The sequence below is a fragment of the Triturus cristatus genome, chromosome 2_2 (assembly GCF_964204655.1).
Source record: "Triturus cristatus chromosome 2_2, aTriCri1.1, whole genome shotgun sequence".
Classification (NCBI taxonomy): domain Eukaryota; kingdom Metazoa; phylum Chordata; class Amphibia; order Caudata; family Salamandridae; genus Triturus; species Triturus cristatus.
The window spans coordinates 1,219,778,823-1,219,796,768 of NC_140582.1; the positions used below are offsets into that span (position 1 = coordinate 1,219,778,823).

Below are 17,946 nucleotides of genomic sequence, written 5' to 3' on the forward strand. Positions count from 1 at the left end.
CTCAAGCAAAAAAACATGCAAATAACATAGAGCAAGGTAGAGTTAAAACGCTGGAATAAGTTCGCCAAATGACTGAAAAAGATAACAAAAGGATGAAAAAACTGACAACAAAACAGAAAAGTCAACTAGTAAAATAGAAAGGTTAACGAGCTTCAAAAAGGAAAAAAAACATGCTATAGATGTGGACAATCATTTCCGCATATGAATGTATGTCCTGCCATGGGCCAACAATGCAGAGAATGTGGAAGAAAGAATAATTTTTCCAGTGTGTGCATGTTCAAGAGACAAGACAATTAAAAGATGTGGAAATGTCAAGTAAACAGAAACACAAAATATGTTGGACATATGGAAAGTGTTGATGATACTTCAACTGATGAAGGTGAACAACAACGGCTATATTTAATGACAGAAGAAAATGAGGATAAAAAAATTAATTTGTTGAGAAAGGAAGATTTTTAAAAAACGCATCTGTTGATATATTATTAAGATCGCAGAAAGTCCCATTTGCGTTAGATAGTGGAGCAACGTGTAATATTATATGTACAACTGAATATTACAAAATGGTGGATAGACCTCCTCTTATTTCATCGAGTGTCAAGGTTTTTCAATGGGGAGCAAAACACCCTGTAACCTGCTTAGGGAAGTTTGAAAAAATCTATCTTACGGAGAAGTGTCTCTTAAGGAAGAAATACATGTCCTAAAGAGGAGAAACTGCTTGGCCTTGCCTGCTGAGCAATGTCACAGCTCAATTAATGGGACTGCTGGGCTTGACATTTCATATGACAGCAGAACAGCATATATTGAAAGAATTTCCTACTTTATGACCAGCGCAAACCTCGGTGAGCACGCCCTTATGGCCCAGCCCCAAGCCACACCCCCCATATTCCGGTCCAGTAGCCCAATGGGCTACTGGCCGGAGGAAGTACTTCCGGGTCAGGCCGTGAAGTATGTCCGGCGGGTGCCTGGCCCGGAAGGGGTGGAGCCAGGGAGGGGCTATTCAAGCCCTGGGCCCACCTTAGAGCCTTCTATTTCACCTTCGACCTGGGATCACGGACGTCATCTATCTCCCACCCACTCGTCCCTAAGATTAGCGGTTTGGGGGCAGAATAGGGGGAGCGCTTGGCGGACAAGAGACCACACAACATTGATTTCCAGGATTAACGGGAGGCCTGCTTACATACTCCCGAGGCCAGCACTGAGGGGAGAGACGGTAAGCTCTCCGCAGAGAGAATGGGGACACCGGCTGGGGAGGCAAGGGCGCCAGGTCACAAGCGCCTCCTTGGCAGCCTGGTGGTAGAGGGGTGGGCCCCTGAAAGGACGGACAAGGACCGAGGGCTGGGGGCTCACTGCTCAAGGACGCAGGTGGGTTGCGCCTTGCGTGGTTCTCAGATAGGAGAGGCGAGCCAGAGGGCCCCTTGGTGCTGGAGTAAGTGGATAGTTCATAACCGGTGGTTATGATCAACGATAATACTTGTAAATATTAAAAATTTAAATATTGAATTCATAAATGTGAATTTAAAATATTTTGTCATGTTTATGAATATGTGATAGTTATTAAACATGGCCCTTTTCTACCCACACTCATGGACTGGCAAATATTGATTGTGGGAGTACAGGGGTTGGGGCGGGGGACTACTTGGGGGGGGGGGAGGGGGTCCGGGCTCTAACAAAAGGTCTTGGAAAGTTAAAAAGAAAAACGATTTCATTGCACATAAATGACAAAGTAAAACCTGTTGCATAAATGCATAGGAGAGTTTCGATTGATATGCAAGGTAAAGTTAAAGAGGAAATTAATTCTTTGCTTAAACAAGATATAATTGAGCCTGGTACAGGCCCAACACCTTGGGTGTCTCCGATTGTAGTGGTGCCGAAAAAAGACACGAGCCAGATTAGAATCTGTGATGGTATGAGGATACTGAATACTGCAATTGAGAGAGAGAGGCATCCTGGGCCTCATTTGAACAACATGATTAGTATTTTGAATGGGGCAACATTTTTCTCAAAGTTAGATCTCTGCAAAGGATATCATTAATTGGAAATTGATAAGAAATCAAGATACATTACAACTTTTTCAACACATATGGGGTTATTCCATTACAAAAGACTTAATTTTGGAATATGCTCAGCTGCAGAGATTTTTCAAGAGACTATAACAAAATGTTATTAGACCAGTAAACAATTCAATGAATTACAGTGATGATATTCTTGTTTTTGGAAAAACAGAAAGTGAACCTGATCAGGCACTAGGAACAGTTTGTCAAGAGCTTATGAAAGCTGGGTTAATATTGAACCTTGAAAAGTGTGAAATTGGTAAACCGGAACTAACATTTCATGGTCATATATTCTCAAGCAAAGGAATTCAAACAGATCCAAAGAAAGTATCATCACCAGTAACAATGTCTTGTCCGAAAGATATAACAGAATTACGCTTTTTTCTAGGAATGGCTAGTTATTGCTCCTGTTATAGCAAGGATTATGCTACCGTCAGTTCACCCCTTAGAGAGCTAACGAAAAAGGACCGGGCATTTCTCTGGAATAAGGAACGCAAGGATGCATTTGAGAAGATAAAAAGTGACATAGCAACAGCAGCAAATTTGAAATATTTTGATCCAAATTTGTGCACAGAAATAGTAGTAGATGCAAGTCCAGTGGGACTAGGTCCTAGTCTATTTCAACATAGGTGGCATTTGTGGTCTCACATGCCAGCCGAAGCTTGACCGATATAGAAAAGAAATATTCTCAACCAGAAAAGGAAAGTTTAGCCATAGTCTGGGCATGTGAGCATTATCATGATTTATTGTTCGGAAAATCATTTGTGATAGTAACAGATCACCAGGCTCTCACCACTATTTTTGGAAACTTGAAAGCGAAAAGACCTCTTCGGATTGAAAGATGGGGTTTGAGGTGGATGGACTATGATTTCAAAATAATTCATAAGCCAGGGAAAGAGTACAATCCACCTGTTTACTTGTCTAGAAATCCAACAGATGAGGATAAAAATTAAATGAATGACAAAGAAAACCACATAAACTTCATAATTAAGTCAACAGTTCCTGATCTCTGAACAAGAACTAATTCACAAATCTAATAAAGACGATACTTTAGCAGAAGTGAAAAGAATAATGCAATTAAATAGATGGAAGCATGTTAATGCTCTAACGAAATTTCAACCAGGAGTATGCAAAAGAGATGTGCTTGCGTTAAAAAATGTTCAAGCAGAATTGACAATAGCCACTTCTGGTGTTCTTATAAGAGGGAACAGAATAGTAATTCCAAGCAATTTACAAAGACGTGTCATTAATCTTGCACATGAAAGTCATAGAGGAATATCAGCGACAAAAACTCTCAAGACAAAAGGTGTGGTTTCCGAGGCTTGGTCGGTAAGTAGAAGAAATTGTGCAGTCTTGTCATTTCTGCCAGTGCACCACAAGAGAAAGGACTGTTGAAGAATTGCAGGAGTCCAAATCGCCAGATGTCGTCTGGTCTGAACTAGCATGTGATTTTTATGGACCCCTAGATTCTGGGCATTATTTATTTGTGCTCGTAGATTAATATTCTAGATTTCCAATCGTAAAAACAGCGTCATCCACTTCTGCATCTGTGATATTGCCTGTTCTTGATTACATTTTCTCAGCTTGGGGTATACCCAAAGTTTTAAAAAGCGATAATGGTCCACCTTTTAACGGAAAATAATTTACGAAATTTCTTGATTATATGGGTTTGAGGCATAGGGAAATTATCCCACTCTGGCCACAAGCAAATGCTGTAGTGGAGAGATTGATGGCTACATTAGAGAAAAGTATGCAAAGAGCGAAACTATCAGACATTTCTATGAATCAAGCTGTGTGCCAAGTTTTGCGTGACTACAGGAACACTCCTCCTGGTTCGACTGGAAAAACTCCTTCAGAGCTGATGTTTGGCCAATCAACACAAACACGTTTATCACAAATGCCATTGAAATCCCCTGAAGGACATACACAAATTGCAAAGAGAGATGGAATAATGAAAGAAAAAAATGAAGCAAAATGTGGAACAAAGGAAATATGTTCACAGAAGAAGCTATGAAGTTGGAGATCTGGTATTGGAAAGACAAAATCAGATACGAAAGTCCATGAGCAGGTTCACCCGTCTCCTTTGGAAGTGACTAAGGTGAAGGGTTCAGCTGTCACTGCTCGGAATAAGAATAAAGTGATAATAAGGAACAAGGCACATTTAAAAAAATGTACAAGCCCTTCAAATGAAATGTGTAGAGAATGGGATAATGTCAATGAGTGCATTCCCCTTACAAGAACGGAAAGGGTACAAAAAAACAACTCATAGACTGATTGAACAATGTTAATGTTTTATTTCTTTTTGTTTTGTGATTGCTATGTATAAGCTAGGTTTTCCCTTGTTGTCAAGAAGGGGGAAGATGTAGTGATTTCATAAGTAGAACTATCGCCATGTAGCCATGGTCTCCGGTAATACTGAAAGTTAAAGTTTGGTTCACTTGTAAAAGTATTGGGAGTCGGGAGGCCACGGGACTGCTCTGTGTCCGCTCAATAAATTATTTAATCACATCTACGGGGCTCCGCATCATTACACCCCTCTCGCTTTGAGCTGACCGCTTCCGGTGCCAAGTGCGAACCCCCTCTCGCTGTGAGCTGAGAGCTTCTGGTGCCAAGTGCAAACCCCTCTCGCTGAGAGCTTCCAGTGCCAAGTGCGAACCCCCTGTCGCTGCAGGCTGAGAGCTTCCGGTTAGTGCGGACGCTCCATTTGCTGAGAGTTTCCGGTGCCAACTGTGAAGCCCCTCTCGCTGTGATCTGAGAGCTTCCGGTGCCAAGTACGAGCCCCCTCTTGCTGCGAGCTGAGAGCTACCAGTGTCAATTATGAACCCACTCTTGCTGAGAGCTTCTGGTGCCAAGCGGGAACCCCCTCTTGCTGAGAGCTTCCAGTGCCAAGCGGGAACCTCCTCTCACTGCGAGCTTAACTCTTCTGATGCCAAGTGAGAACCCCCTTGTGCTGAAAGCTAGATGTTCTAGTAAAAGGTGACCACAGAAGGTTACCTGTTGACATAGTAGCATAGTTGTGGTTAGACACACTAATCTATAGCATGAAATAAAAGGATAGAGCTTACAAAGTACTACACAAAGTACTACACAAGTTGGATGTATATGCTCAAAGTTAGTTAACATTGGTAGGTGCGAAGTAGGGTGAGGAGTAGGCTTGGAGCAGTCGAAGAAAAGATGTGAGTAAACTATAGTAGAGAACAGCCTTGAAAAGGAGAGCGACCTCCAGTTGCCGTGTATTCCAAAGGACGAGGACGTCTTCTTTGAGGGCAGCGCTTCCTCTCTTGGTTCCTCTCTGTTCGTCCGGGCTCTCCAGCTTCAACGCCGCCAACTCTCCTCTTAGCTGGGATTCACTTTCCGCATATGTGCGGGGGCTCACCTTTCTTGTTCCGGCTGCTCTCTCACCCGATTGGATGGACGACGAAAACTTCAAAGGCCACGCCTCCGGGGACTCCTCCGAAGGAGACTCCTGCCTGCATGTAAGGCAAAACCGCGTCAGGGGGCCAATCAGTTCTTCTATCGTCAGTGGACTCCTGACAAACCTGTTACCACTTGATAGGCTTCAATGGAGCGCTCAATATTCTAATCTATGCTCTAGAGAGTCTTCGCACTGAGACACAAACTAGTCCGCTATTTTAGACTGCACTGGGCTTACATGAAGTAATGTCTCTGTGAGGCCACAACACTTCTCTCAACGCTCCAGTTCTCATCCTTAGGGAGGTTCCTTAAAGGGCTCCACTCCTGCCTGCATGTAAGGCAAAACCGCGTCAGGGGGCAAATCAGTTCGTCTATCGTCAGTGGACTCCAGACAGAGTTATAAATACCATTAAAGGACCGCTGGCATGAAGGTTACAGCACCCTGATGTAATCCCTCTCCTCTGATTTACTCCAGATAGATGGCATTTTTCAGGGGTGGGAGGGATGTGGAGAGCTTCATCAACATTGAATTGGGTGGGGCGTCATTACGCCCCGAAACCAGTTGCACTGCAACATGCACAAGTCCACAAATGTTTAAGTTAATCCGTGTTTAGGTAATTATCCATTGAATTTTCTGCTTGAACTCGACTCCACTTGATCCACACTAAGAACATCATGCAATTTCCCAGGTTTCCTATGTATCTGATGAGACCATCCGGACTTCTGTCAAAAACACGATAAACGCATGATTCATCCCAGGCATGTTCTTTTTATTAAAACCCAATGCATTTCGGACTACATGAGTCCTTCGTCAGGGGTAACTACAAATAAAATATATCGTAATTAATAATCAATAATCAGCATGTACATGTAATATGATGCATATCTTCAACAATAAACTTTATCTATCAATCATCTTGTTGTACTCCATGAATTATTGTGCACAAATGTGAAAACGAAAAAATAAATAAATAAATGAAATGAAATGTACACACATCCCCCTCATTATCATGCCCAGCCCCCGTGAACACCCCCTTCTGCTCAATGCTGCGGAGTTTCTTAACTGACTACCAACATACCCCATGTATATTTGAATGAAAGCCCTTCAAAGAACAGCCACTCGCTCAAAAACTGGTGTGAGTCTCCCCTATCTAGCGCCCTTCTGCCTAATGCTACGGAGTTTCTTAGCTAACCATCAACATGGCCCGTGTATATTTAATGAAAAACCCTTCAAAAAACAGCCACTCGCATTGAACTGATGTAAGTTTCCCCTATCCTTCGCGCTCTGTTTCTAAAGCATCAGTGACTGACTCTTGTGAATGATTTGCCATCACGTAATAAGACATTCCACCCGTTAAATCCGATACACCTCCCTCTATTTACCCTGTTTAGAACGGTCCTGCCCACATGCATTCCGCTGAATACAAACGTACCTGCCCTGGGATATCGCAAACTCTCCATCTTCCTCTCGGAAACAAAATGTTAACCCGCCTTCAAAAACGCTCGGTTTTTAAACCTCGCGTGAAAATTGAAATCCCTCTCTGGTGTGTGCGTGTACTAATTATTCACCTGGTCAGAGCCTTTGCTACTCCGCAATTAATTGAAACTACAGTCCCCAAAGTGCTTTGCTTGTTCGTGTTTTAAATGCCTAAACAAACATAGAAGTGCTTCAATGATGATTTCCAAAATAAAGCTGTTCTTAATTGAATGAACATGCACGGAACAAATGCTGTTTACAAAATGCTGCTTTCCCTCTTTGTTGAAATGACAGCTTAACTTGTATCCCCCAATTAAAAAAGAACGTGATGTTGAAGCCTTTGTGTGAAACGAGCTTCCAACTCCATGTCGTCTTTTCTCCTGCTTCACATGCTGGGTGCAAACCATAATTAGGGCAATAAATCATGATTCGTGAATGAAAGTAATGGGATGCACACCAAAGTTCAGTTCTGATTCCAATGTTTGTCAAAAGTCATCCAAGAGTGCGTGCAAAACTGGTGTAGTGCCTTGCCCTGGTGGCACTTGATGTACTATGAATTGGGTGGGGCGTCCATTCACGAGCTTCATCAACAGCCATGAGAGGATGCTTCCTCTCCCTCCCCTCAGCTTCCACTGTCACTGTTCTACAAGCTGGACCCATGGAGGTGGATTCTCCATAGCATCCGACTGACCCTCCGGTTTGTCAGAACATGAGTATAGCATTATGGTAGAGCCAAGGGAAAGGGGGTGTCTGCAGCGGTGTCTCCTTCTCTTCTTCAGCTGTCTGCGAACAAACAGCAATAGCTGCTGCAACTGCACACCGGCATGAACAGCTGCACGCCAGCATGCACAGTTGTACACCAGCATGCACAGCTGTAACTGCACGCCGACATGCACAACTGCAGCTGCCTCCTAGCTCGCATATTTGCAGCTGCACGCACTGTTGCAGCTGCACGCCGGCAAACACAACTGCATACCAGCATGCACAGCTGAAACTGCAAGCCGGCATGCACATCCACAGCTGCCCTCCAGCATGCACAGCCACAGCAGAAGCTGTCATACACTGCGGCTTCCACAATAGGTAGGAGCGTCTCAGTAGTTTCTAAACCAGTTGTATCTCACGGGTTTCTTTTATTCCTATTTGGTCAGTTCACCACTGTATGGTAGCATTATGTAATACCCTCGGAGTCTGTCGCAGAGGTCATTTCTATTGGCCTTCGCCTTTGGTTTGGGCCAGTAACACTTTACCAGGTCTTTCATGACCGGTGTGTTTGGATAAAAGGCTATAGCATAGAACTGCAAAGTTCAATAAAGACAGAATAGCTGTTATTGTCAGTAATCCTAACTATGCTTAAGAACAGACTACCACCCAAGGAACCATTTTCTAATGCATATTCCTTGAAAAAAGACACCAATAATTTCTGCTCACTTTTACGGAATACTTTGGGCTACTTACAAGGGAGATAAACATGGCTTTTATTAGTGTGATTTGTGTTGTGGTGATGCAGGTGAACCTGCTGTGGCCATAGAGTTTCTGCTCATTAGATCCTCTAACTGATGATTTGAAATGTATTAACTATTATACATTGAAAGGAAATAACAATACGTTTTTTCTGTAGTACTGCTGCTCAGGCTTAAATACAAGTTGCAAACTTCAACAGACGGGTAGAAGCTTTCTTTCAAAGGGCAAAAGAGAGGCTGCCTATTGCGTTGGGTAGGGTTGACCGCTCCTGGAAATGAGGTGGGCAGAGGGGGGCAGTGTGGGTCGCATCTTATGGCGGTACTCACTGTTGACCAGTAACAATGAATTTCTTTTGCAGTTTCTAAGGCGGCAACAGGTCCTTGGCTTGTACAGAAAGATCTTACAGACTGCCCGCCAGATACCCAATGAAGCCGACCACCAGTACGTGAAGGAGTGGGCCCGGGAGGAGTTCAAACGCAACAAGGACGCCACTGATGAGGTAGGGAGAAGAATGAGCTAAATGTGACAGCACTATAGGTAGAGAGTGAGAGTCTGTCACCGCAGAGAAGTGGAGGGCAAGCCAATGCTGGGAAGAAGTTTGAGATTGAGTCGATGCAGGGAAGAAGTTTGGGTTGAGTCAATGATGGGAAGAAGTTGAGATCAAGTCGACGCTGGGAAGAAGTTGAGGTTGAGTCAATGCTGGGAAGAAGTTGAGATTGAGTCGATGCTGAGAAGAAGTTGAGGTTGAGTCGATGCTGGGAAGAAGTTGAGATCAAGTCGACGCTGGGAAGAAGTTGAGGTTGAGTCAATGCTGGGAAGAAGTTGAGATTGAGTCGACGCTGGGAAGTTGGTAAGAGTGAGTGAATGCGGGAACAAGGTGAGCGCACATGGATGCTTTGCTGAAGGTGAGATTATGGTGATGGGCAGTACTGCAGAGGGTTAGTGAGGGGCATGCGGGCATAGGGTACTTAACGATAGGGGTTGGTGAACGTCCGTGATGGCCAGTGTGGGCCTATGGTCTATGAGGGAGAGATGGTTTTGGATTAATCATAGATGGCTATGATGAACGTCGAGATGGCCAGTGTTGTGGGGAGTCAGTGAGGGAGAGATGGTGTTCGCATTGGGATGGGATTGCGTTTATAAAGAAGCCAGCATGGGGTAAAATGTTTGCATTATTCGGATTCTCCCAGGCCAGGCCAGGGTAAGGGCGGATGTGGTGACAGTATGATTTAATTCTAAGCGTATGACAAAGCATTTTTTTTAAAGTAAACATCCTATGGCATACAATAAGCCAAAGCACATTTTATATTAGTGCAACAGCATTTGTGTTTCCGTATTTCAATTTACACAAACAGTCCAATTCCAGTGCAAAGTATTTTGTGAATAGAGTGTTGTTTGACAACCCAATGGTCGTTAGTCGAGTAATGATCGAGTGTCGACCAAAAATACACACTAGTAATGATAGTAACGTGTTAACATATGCACAAGTCACTTCATAACAGTAAATTTTCCATTGTATACAGTGACCTACACAATTGAGAAGTTTACCAACACGTTTGTTTCAGTCAGATACAGGAAATCTGCTCCTTTGGTCTTCAGCAGGTCAGTTTTCTTTTGCCTGGTCTTATTAGCCACTCTTATGAAGTGACATTCAGGGACTTTGTAAGAGCTGGATTACCAGAGCGATTGCACTGTTGTCAGATGACTGAGCCATCAAGAGCTTTTTAACCTCCGTGGCAGTTGTGCTGCTGTCAGGTGCATCTATATGCAGCACATCTGGATGGCAATAGTGCTGCTGTCAGGTGCATCTATATGCAGCACATCTGGATGCTAATGGTGCTGCTGCAGGCTTTCAGTGACTGAGGGTATTACTGCTTTTGAAAGGAATTGGAGCGTGGGGCATACAGCCCATCTCCCTTCTGAATCTATACCCCAGTCCTCTTGGGAGCATCCTGGTGCCCTGATTGGCTCAGCTGTTGCCTCTGTGAATCACTTCGATCAATCAGATTTCTTTTAGTTGCGGTGGAGTGTAGGGGGTACACTACCCAGGATATGTGTTGCAGAAGCGTCCAGTTGTAATCCTTAGATCACTTATTGCGGCAAACAAGGGGGCTATCTGGGAAAAGGAAGCCCTAAGGATTTCATGAAGGCAGACATGGGGTGTAGAATGCCCCTTATGTCTGTGCTATCGTCTGCTTTGGTGTACCGTGGAACAATGCCATAAGGAGATCATGATGCAATGGTGTATGGTGGAACGACGCCATAAGGAGATCATGATACAATGGTGTACGGTGAAACAACGGCATATGGAGAACATAAAACAATGGTGTACGGTGGAACGACGCCATAAGGAGATCATGATACAATGGTGTACGGTGGAACAACGCCATAAGGAGAACATAAAACAATGGTGTACGGTGGAACGACGCCATAAGGAGATCATGATACAATGGTATACGGTGGAACAACGCCATAAGGAGAACATAAAACAATGGTGTACGGTGGAACGACGCCATAAGGAGATCATGATACAATGGTGTACGGTGGAACGACGCCATAAGGAGATCATGATACAATGGTGTACGGTGGAAAAATGCCCTAATAAGATCATGATACAATGGTGTACAGTAGAACGATGCCTTAAGGAGATCATGATACAATGGTGTACGGTGAAACGACGCCATAAGGAGATCATGATACAATGGTGTACGGTGGAATGATGCCATAAGGAGATCATGATACAATGGTGTACAGTAGAACAACGCCATAAGGAGAACATAAAACAATGGTGTACGGTGGAACAACGCCATAAGGAGATCATGATACAATGGTGTACCGTGGAATGATGCCATAAGGAGATCATGATACAATGGTGTACGTTGGAACGACGCCATAAGGAGATCACGATACAATGGTGTACAGTGGAACAACGCCATAAGATCATGATACAATGGTGTACGGTAGAACTGGTGTACGGTAGAATGACGCCATAAGGAGAGCATTTTACAATGGTGTACAGTACAACAATGCCTTAAGGAGATCTTGATACAATGGTGTACATTGGAACAACGCCATGAGGAGATCATGATACAGTGGTGTACGATGGAACGACGCAGTAAGGAGATCATGATACAGTGGTGTACGGTGGAACAAACCCATAAGGATATCACAATTCAGTCGTGCGCGGTGGAACGACGCCATAAGGGGAACATTATACAGTGGTGTACGGTGGAACAATGCCATAAGGAGATCACGATACAGTGGTGTACAGTGGAACGATGCCTTAATGAGATCACGATACAGTGGTGCACGGTGGAACGACACCATAAGGAGAACATGATACAATGGTGTATGGTGTAAAGACGCCATTAGGAGATCATAAAACAGTGGTGTACGTTGGAACGATGCCTTAACGAGATCACGATACAGTGGTGTATGGTGGAACGACGATATAAAGAGATCATGATACAGTGGTGTACGGTGGAACAATGCCATAAGGAGATCACGATACAGTGGTGTACAGTGGAACGATGCCTTAATGAGATCACGATACAGTGGTGTACGGTGGAACGATGCCATAAGGAGATCACGATAAAGTGGTGCACGGTGGAACGACACCATAAGGAGAACATGATACAATGGTGTATGGTGTAAAGACGCCATTAGGAGATCATAAAACAGTGGTGTACGTTGGAACGATGCCTTAACGAGATCACGATACAGTGGTGTATGGTGGAACGACGATATAAAGAGATCATGATACAGTGGTGTACGGTGGTACGACGCCATAAGGAGATCATGATACAGGGAGGCTCAATATCCCAACAAATTCGACAACTAAGTAGAATTTATTACACAAAGAGCTTTGAGCCAACACTTACATGCGTCTACATTAATACAATACCACAAAGTTCAGCGGATACCACGGGGACTGCGACTACCTATCAAACCTCTCTTGTATAAATTCCAGTTCAACAAAGCATTCATGAAGAAATGGCAAGCAGTGCTCAATAAATGTTCACTGGGTCTAATTTTACTGTTGATGGAGGAACTTTCCCGCACCATTCGATACCTGGAAGAAGAAACTGAGGCCATTAAATCTGATTTATCCACACGGTGTGATGCGGATTATTGGAAGATTACATTGGAAGATCTGAACAACAAGCTGGATGCTTACGGCAAAGAGATACAAGAAAGGAAACTTAGAAAATTTCGCCATGATACAATTGCCTACAAATTAAATGAGGTTTACACCTGGGCAGAGGTGTATGCCCGTAGATGGCCTTTCCAAAAACCGAATATATCTTCTCAAGAATCCGTGGTCTCAGACCAAGAATTGGAAACAACTAGAACACCTTTGGACGTTCAACAAGAAATAGCTGGGTCGACCTTGCAACATGTTGGAGCTGAAGCAGCACCGCAGCCGACATCTTTTTTTAGCCAGTGGCCAAACTTCAAGATGACCACCAGATAAAAAAAAAACAGGAGGAGCAAGAGAAAAAGAGATAGAAGCTCTCAATTTAAGGAGTAAAATCAAGACCTCGTCATAAATATTTCCACAGTTGAGTTGTCGCCAGCTCAACAACTTGTTTTGAATAAAGGTACTTCCTTAATTCCTGTGTATCACACTAATGCCTTGGAACTTGAAGTGTCAACATTTAAATTCATGAGGAATTTGCGTTTAAAACATTTTTTCTCAAATGTTTTACTGACGCTGGACTCTTCTGATCCCATCAGTAGTGAACAAGATCCTGAGCACAGGTTTGTTAAACCCAAGAGTACATATATGGCACCTGTGTCACATAAATTGCTCGACACTTTTGAGACGTTAATCAAGAATGACTTCGCTTAATTAAATCTTTGACCTGATGTCAAAACCAACTTTAAAAAACACGAGATGAGCATAATCAAACAATTGGCAAAGGATTTCAGATTAACATTCCAAATGGATTTCTACCAACACTCGGACGTTTTTGAGTGTGACTTATCCCAGGAGACCTAGACTTGACATGCTCCCGAAGGTGCATACAAATCTGGAGAATCCTCCCTTCAGTCCAATAGTATCAGGATGCGATTCCATCTTCGCACCCGTGGGACAATACGTAGATCATTTTTTACAGAAGGTTGTACAAACATGGAAGAGCTTTATTAAATATACCACACAATTTTTACAACTACTACGTGTGGTAGGCGATCAGTGTGCATCTTCCTGGCTTCTATGTTCTATTGATGTTACTGTGGTGTATACCTCCATACCCTTGAAGGAGTGCATAGAAGCATGCGAATGGGCTTTGTTGCAGTTGCCAGATTTAGGTGCCAACAAAATTTCCATCTTGTATCTTTTGATGTTCTGTCTACAACATAGTTATTTACAATGGTAGTAAGATTTCTATCTACAGATAAGCGGTACCTCTATGGGTTTTTCTGGTGCTCCGGCGTACGCCAACACTTTAATTGCCAAGTTTGAACATGACTACATCTTCACAGACGTTCTCTGGAGTCCACATTTGCTTTTCTATGTCAGATGTATTGACAACATTTTTTTAATTTGGAATAATTCAGCAGCACAATTGGAACTCAGAATCAAAGAATTAAATTTAAAAAACATTCTCGCATTCAATTCACCCACAATATCGGATCCAACAGTTTGTCATTTCTGGATGTGTTGATCACGAAGGAGAACAACAAATTGCACACAGCTGCGTATAAAAAAACCTACAGACAAGAACAACTAGTTACTGTTCTCCAGTTTTCATCCTCCATCACTATTAGAGAATCTGCCATCTTCACAAATGCTTAGAACCAAGAGAATCATGTCTAATGAGGAAATGTTGGGATCAATTCTAGAGGAACAATGTGAGGACTTTAAACAGCGAGGTTATCCTACAGCTACTCTGACCCAAGGTGTTGCCAAAATACAACAGTTGAGACGTGAGGATTTACTTGTGTCAAAACCTAGGACAACTGAAAAACGGCTTGTCTTTGTTTCCAAATATTCCACGAAAACATCAACTGTTAGGAAGATCATTAAATCAAGATGGGACTTGCTCAAATGTGAACCGGACTTCAATGGATTATTTGCTTGAGAACCTTTGTTTGCCTACACGAGAAGTAGAAACATCAAAGAATTGTTGACACACACAACTGAATCCACGCAACTAACATATACTGGCATGCGCAAGTGTCATAATTGCGTTAATTGTAGCAACGTGACCACGGGCAATACAATCAATCACCCACACTCTGGGAAGAAAATCAAGTTGAGATACAATGCAGATTGCAATTCTGCATATGTTATACATTGCATCAAATGCCCTTGTGGCCTCCTATATGTTGTCAAAACCACACGCAAAATAAAGGTGCGCATATCAGAACACAAGAGCACTATCCGAACACGTAGTGTTAAATCTGATTTTGTGTCACATTGGTTAGAACACGCTCAATTGCACAATTGAGATTCACAATATTGGAAATGCTATCTAGTAATGTAGGTCTTGACAACACGAGGCTACTATCTCAACATGAAGTGTGGTGGATTAAGACCTTGCAGACAATGATGCCAGGTGGTCTCAATGACAAACTTGAAATGATGTGGTTCCTTTAATGTGGTATGTTCATGGTAAGTCTTGGGTACAATGTAATTAGCGCGTTTTCTGCGTGAAGTTAGTTGGTCGATAGACCGGATTGTGGGAGTGAGATAGAAGTGGCGGGAGCTCAGTGACTGGGTTCACGCAGATTATTACGGTTAATTCCAATTCCCCAGGGTGATGTGTAAGGTGGCGCATGTTTTATGTCCTCAGAAGCATTGTGTTTGGAACTCAAGAGTGTTCTGCTGCAGGTTTTATCAAGGTCATTTCTTCGTAGAACACAGATTGCCATTTTGGTAAGGAGAGACTTCGTTTTGATAATGTTGGTATGTGAGTGATTAATTCTTCAGCATTGGGTGTTCATAGCGGTATTTAGTTCATAATAATCCGTTGATTCTTCACAGGTTTTCGGTCAGTGGTGTTACTGCGACAAGCCTATAGTAATTCGAGCCTTGCAGATTGTTGGACACAGACGACGGAGGAACTTTTTCATCTAGATTTATTATGGTTTCTTTGATTGGCATTATGCATACGCTGGCTATGTTCAGTTCGTGTTCAGAACGACAGGGAGGACATTGAGTATTGTATTTTTTTCACAGTTGCGGCACTATTCCCGTTGCACATTCCTAGTAGGTAGTGGCATTCGGCTGTCACAGCAAACAGTGAGTTTATCTTTCACGCTTTAACCACGTGCATGGTTGCTTGTTCCTCTAATGAGCTTCGACGCATTGCATCGAGATCATCGGGTTGGTTTGTGGCATTTTGGGCGTTATTCCGTTCTGTTTGCTTCATTTTTACACCCTGTGAGCACTTTCTGGACCTTTCTTTTCATTTAGTCACACCCATCATGGTCACATTCTTTGTATCACTTTCATTTCTCCATGTGCATGCTTTACTTTTCACGCTATACATTGACTTGCCGTGTGTAAGCATATACAGGCGGTGCAGGTTCTCTGGCCTTTGCTGAACGTTAAGTTGCTTGTAATAACAATGTTCAAAAGAGATAGCATTGTAATTTGTTCATCTTTTTTTTTACAGTGGCCCCTGAAGAAGGGATGAATCAGATCCCGAAATGCATTGGGCTGGGTTGGGCATTTTTGCTGAAAATGTATTAGGTTTTTGCAGAGTTGCAAATGATCTGATTTCTACGTTAATTGATGTTGATTTACAGTTTATTTATTGCTTGAGATGTATATCTTACGTGTGATCAGACACTGTCATTCATTTGACTTTATTGTCATTGGTTGCAATATACTCGCTTTTGTTTAAAGTAATCTGTTTGAATAGTTTGCTTTTTGGATTCAATTTGGTGGAGTGTTGATTCTATATACCACGCTGTACACCCGGTATACTGGTGAACATTCACCTGCAGAGATACATGTATGGTGGAACGACGCCATAAGGAGATCACGATACAGTGGTGTACGGTGGAACGACGCCATAAGGAGATCACGATACAGTGGTGTACGGTGGAACGACGCCATAAGGAGATCACGATACAGTGGTGTATGGTGGAACGACGCCATAAGGAGATCACGATACAGTGGTGTACGGTGGAACGACGCCATAAGGAGATCACGATACAATGGTGTACAGTGGAACGACGCCATAAGGAGATCACGATACAATGGTGTACAGTGGAACGACGCCATAAGGAGAGCACGATACAGTTGTGTACGTTGGAACAACGCCATAAGGAGATCACGATACAGTGGTGTACGGTGGAACGACGCCATAAGGAGATCACGATACAATGGTGTACAGTGGAACGACGCCATAAGGAGATCACGATACAGTGGTGTACAGTGGAACAACGCCATAAGGAGACCACGATACAATGGTGTACGGTGGAACGAGGCCATAAGGAGATCATGATACAATGGTGTACAGTGGAACGAGGCCATAAGGAGATCATGATACAATGGTGTACGGTAGAATGACGCCATAAGGAGAGCATTTTACAATGGTGTACCGTGGAACGACATCATCAGATCATAATACAGTGGTGTACAGTGGAACAAGGCCATAAGGTGATCATGATTCGATGGTGCTTTAAGCCCATACGCTCACCAGAGGTCTCTTCTTGAAGAAGCAGGACAGACTAGCAGACACTCATCTGTATGTAAGAGCTCGAAGTATTTTAATACTATTGGGCAAATTGGGGGTGACTTAGTCACTCATAACTTTAACCTTCCTCATTACGGCAGTTGGCGCCAAACATGATTTAATGCCAGCCCTGCTGGACGAGGAATTTACTCTAAGGAAAGACAATTGTGTATTAGTAAGTTTGTTGCCTTTTTTGAGAAATCAATTTTGGGTAAGAATCTAAAAACCTGTTAGGTCAACATATCCACAAGTGAGTGGTGCTTGATGGATGGGAGAAGAAGTTGGCAACCCAACCCAGATGAGGAGACAAATCGGAGAAAGAACTTGTCTAAGATGAGTGGGAAGGCACTTGGGACAAAACGCAGCTTGATTAGGTTGCCTGAGGGCAGAGAATCCTTGCACACGTTTACGCTGTATTGGTAGTTCCCCTTGTTAATGCGCATGTATTAGGACAAAAGAAAATACAAAAGGTGATGACGTAGGTGGAGAGTAAACACTCCCCCCATTCTGGAGCTGTATGAAGGTGTTGGCACCCTCAAAGGAGGTGCCGTCCTGCACAGGTGTGAGATGGCACATCACTTTCCTTGGAAACCCAGACTCTCATTGATGGGATTTTAGCTGCGCTGCCCTATGCCAAAGTGAAAGGGCAGGGATGCACAGTATTTATGCAATACGGTGCATTTCTGTCCTTTCTGCAGATTGCAGCGCACATAGAAAGAGAAAAAAAGGAGGAGAAATAAAGATATTTCTCCTCATTTCGCCTCACCGCGGGAGGCATAAGAGTTTACCGCTTCCCCAGGTTTACATGATTTTGTAAATCTGGGGCAGCGTCAAAATCCATGGGTGTTTC

General features: G+C 43.2%; 1 protein-coding gene across 2 annotated transcripts in view; it reads left to right on the forward strand.

The window, feature by feature from the left end:
- The window catches only part of LYRM2 (LYR motif containing 2), a 138,306-nt gene that overhangs the window by 118,390 nt on the left and 1,970 nt on the right, over positions 1–17,946 (forward strand). For both annotated transcript variants that reach the window (XM_085642856.1, XM_085642855.1), the window contains exon 2: positions 8,762–8,902. In XM_085642856.1, the coding sequence (XP_085498982.1) occupies positions 8,762–8,902 (141 nt within the window). The remainder of the gene's footprint in view (positions 1–8,761; positions 8,903–17,946) is intronic.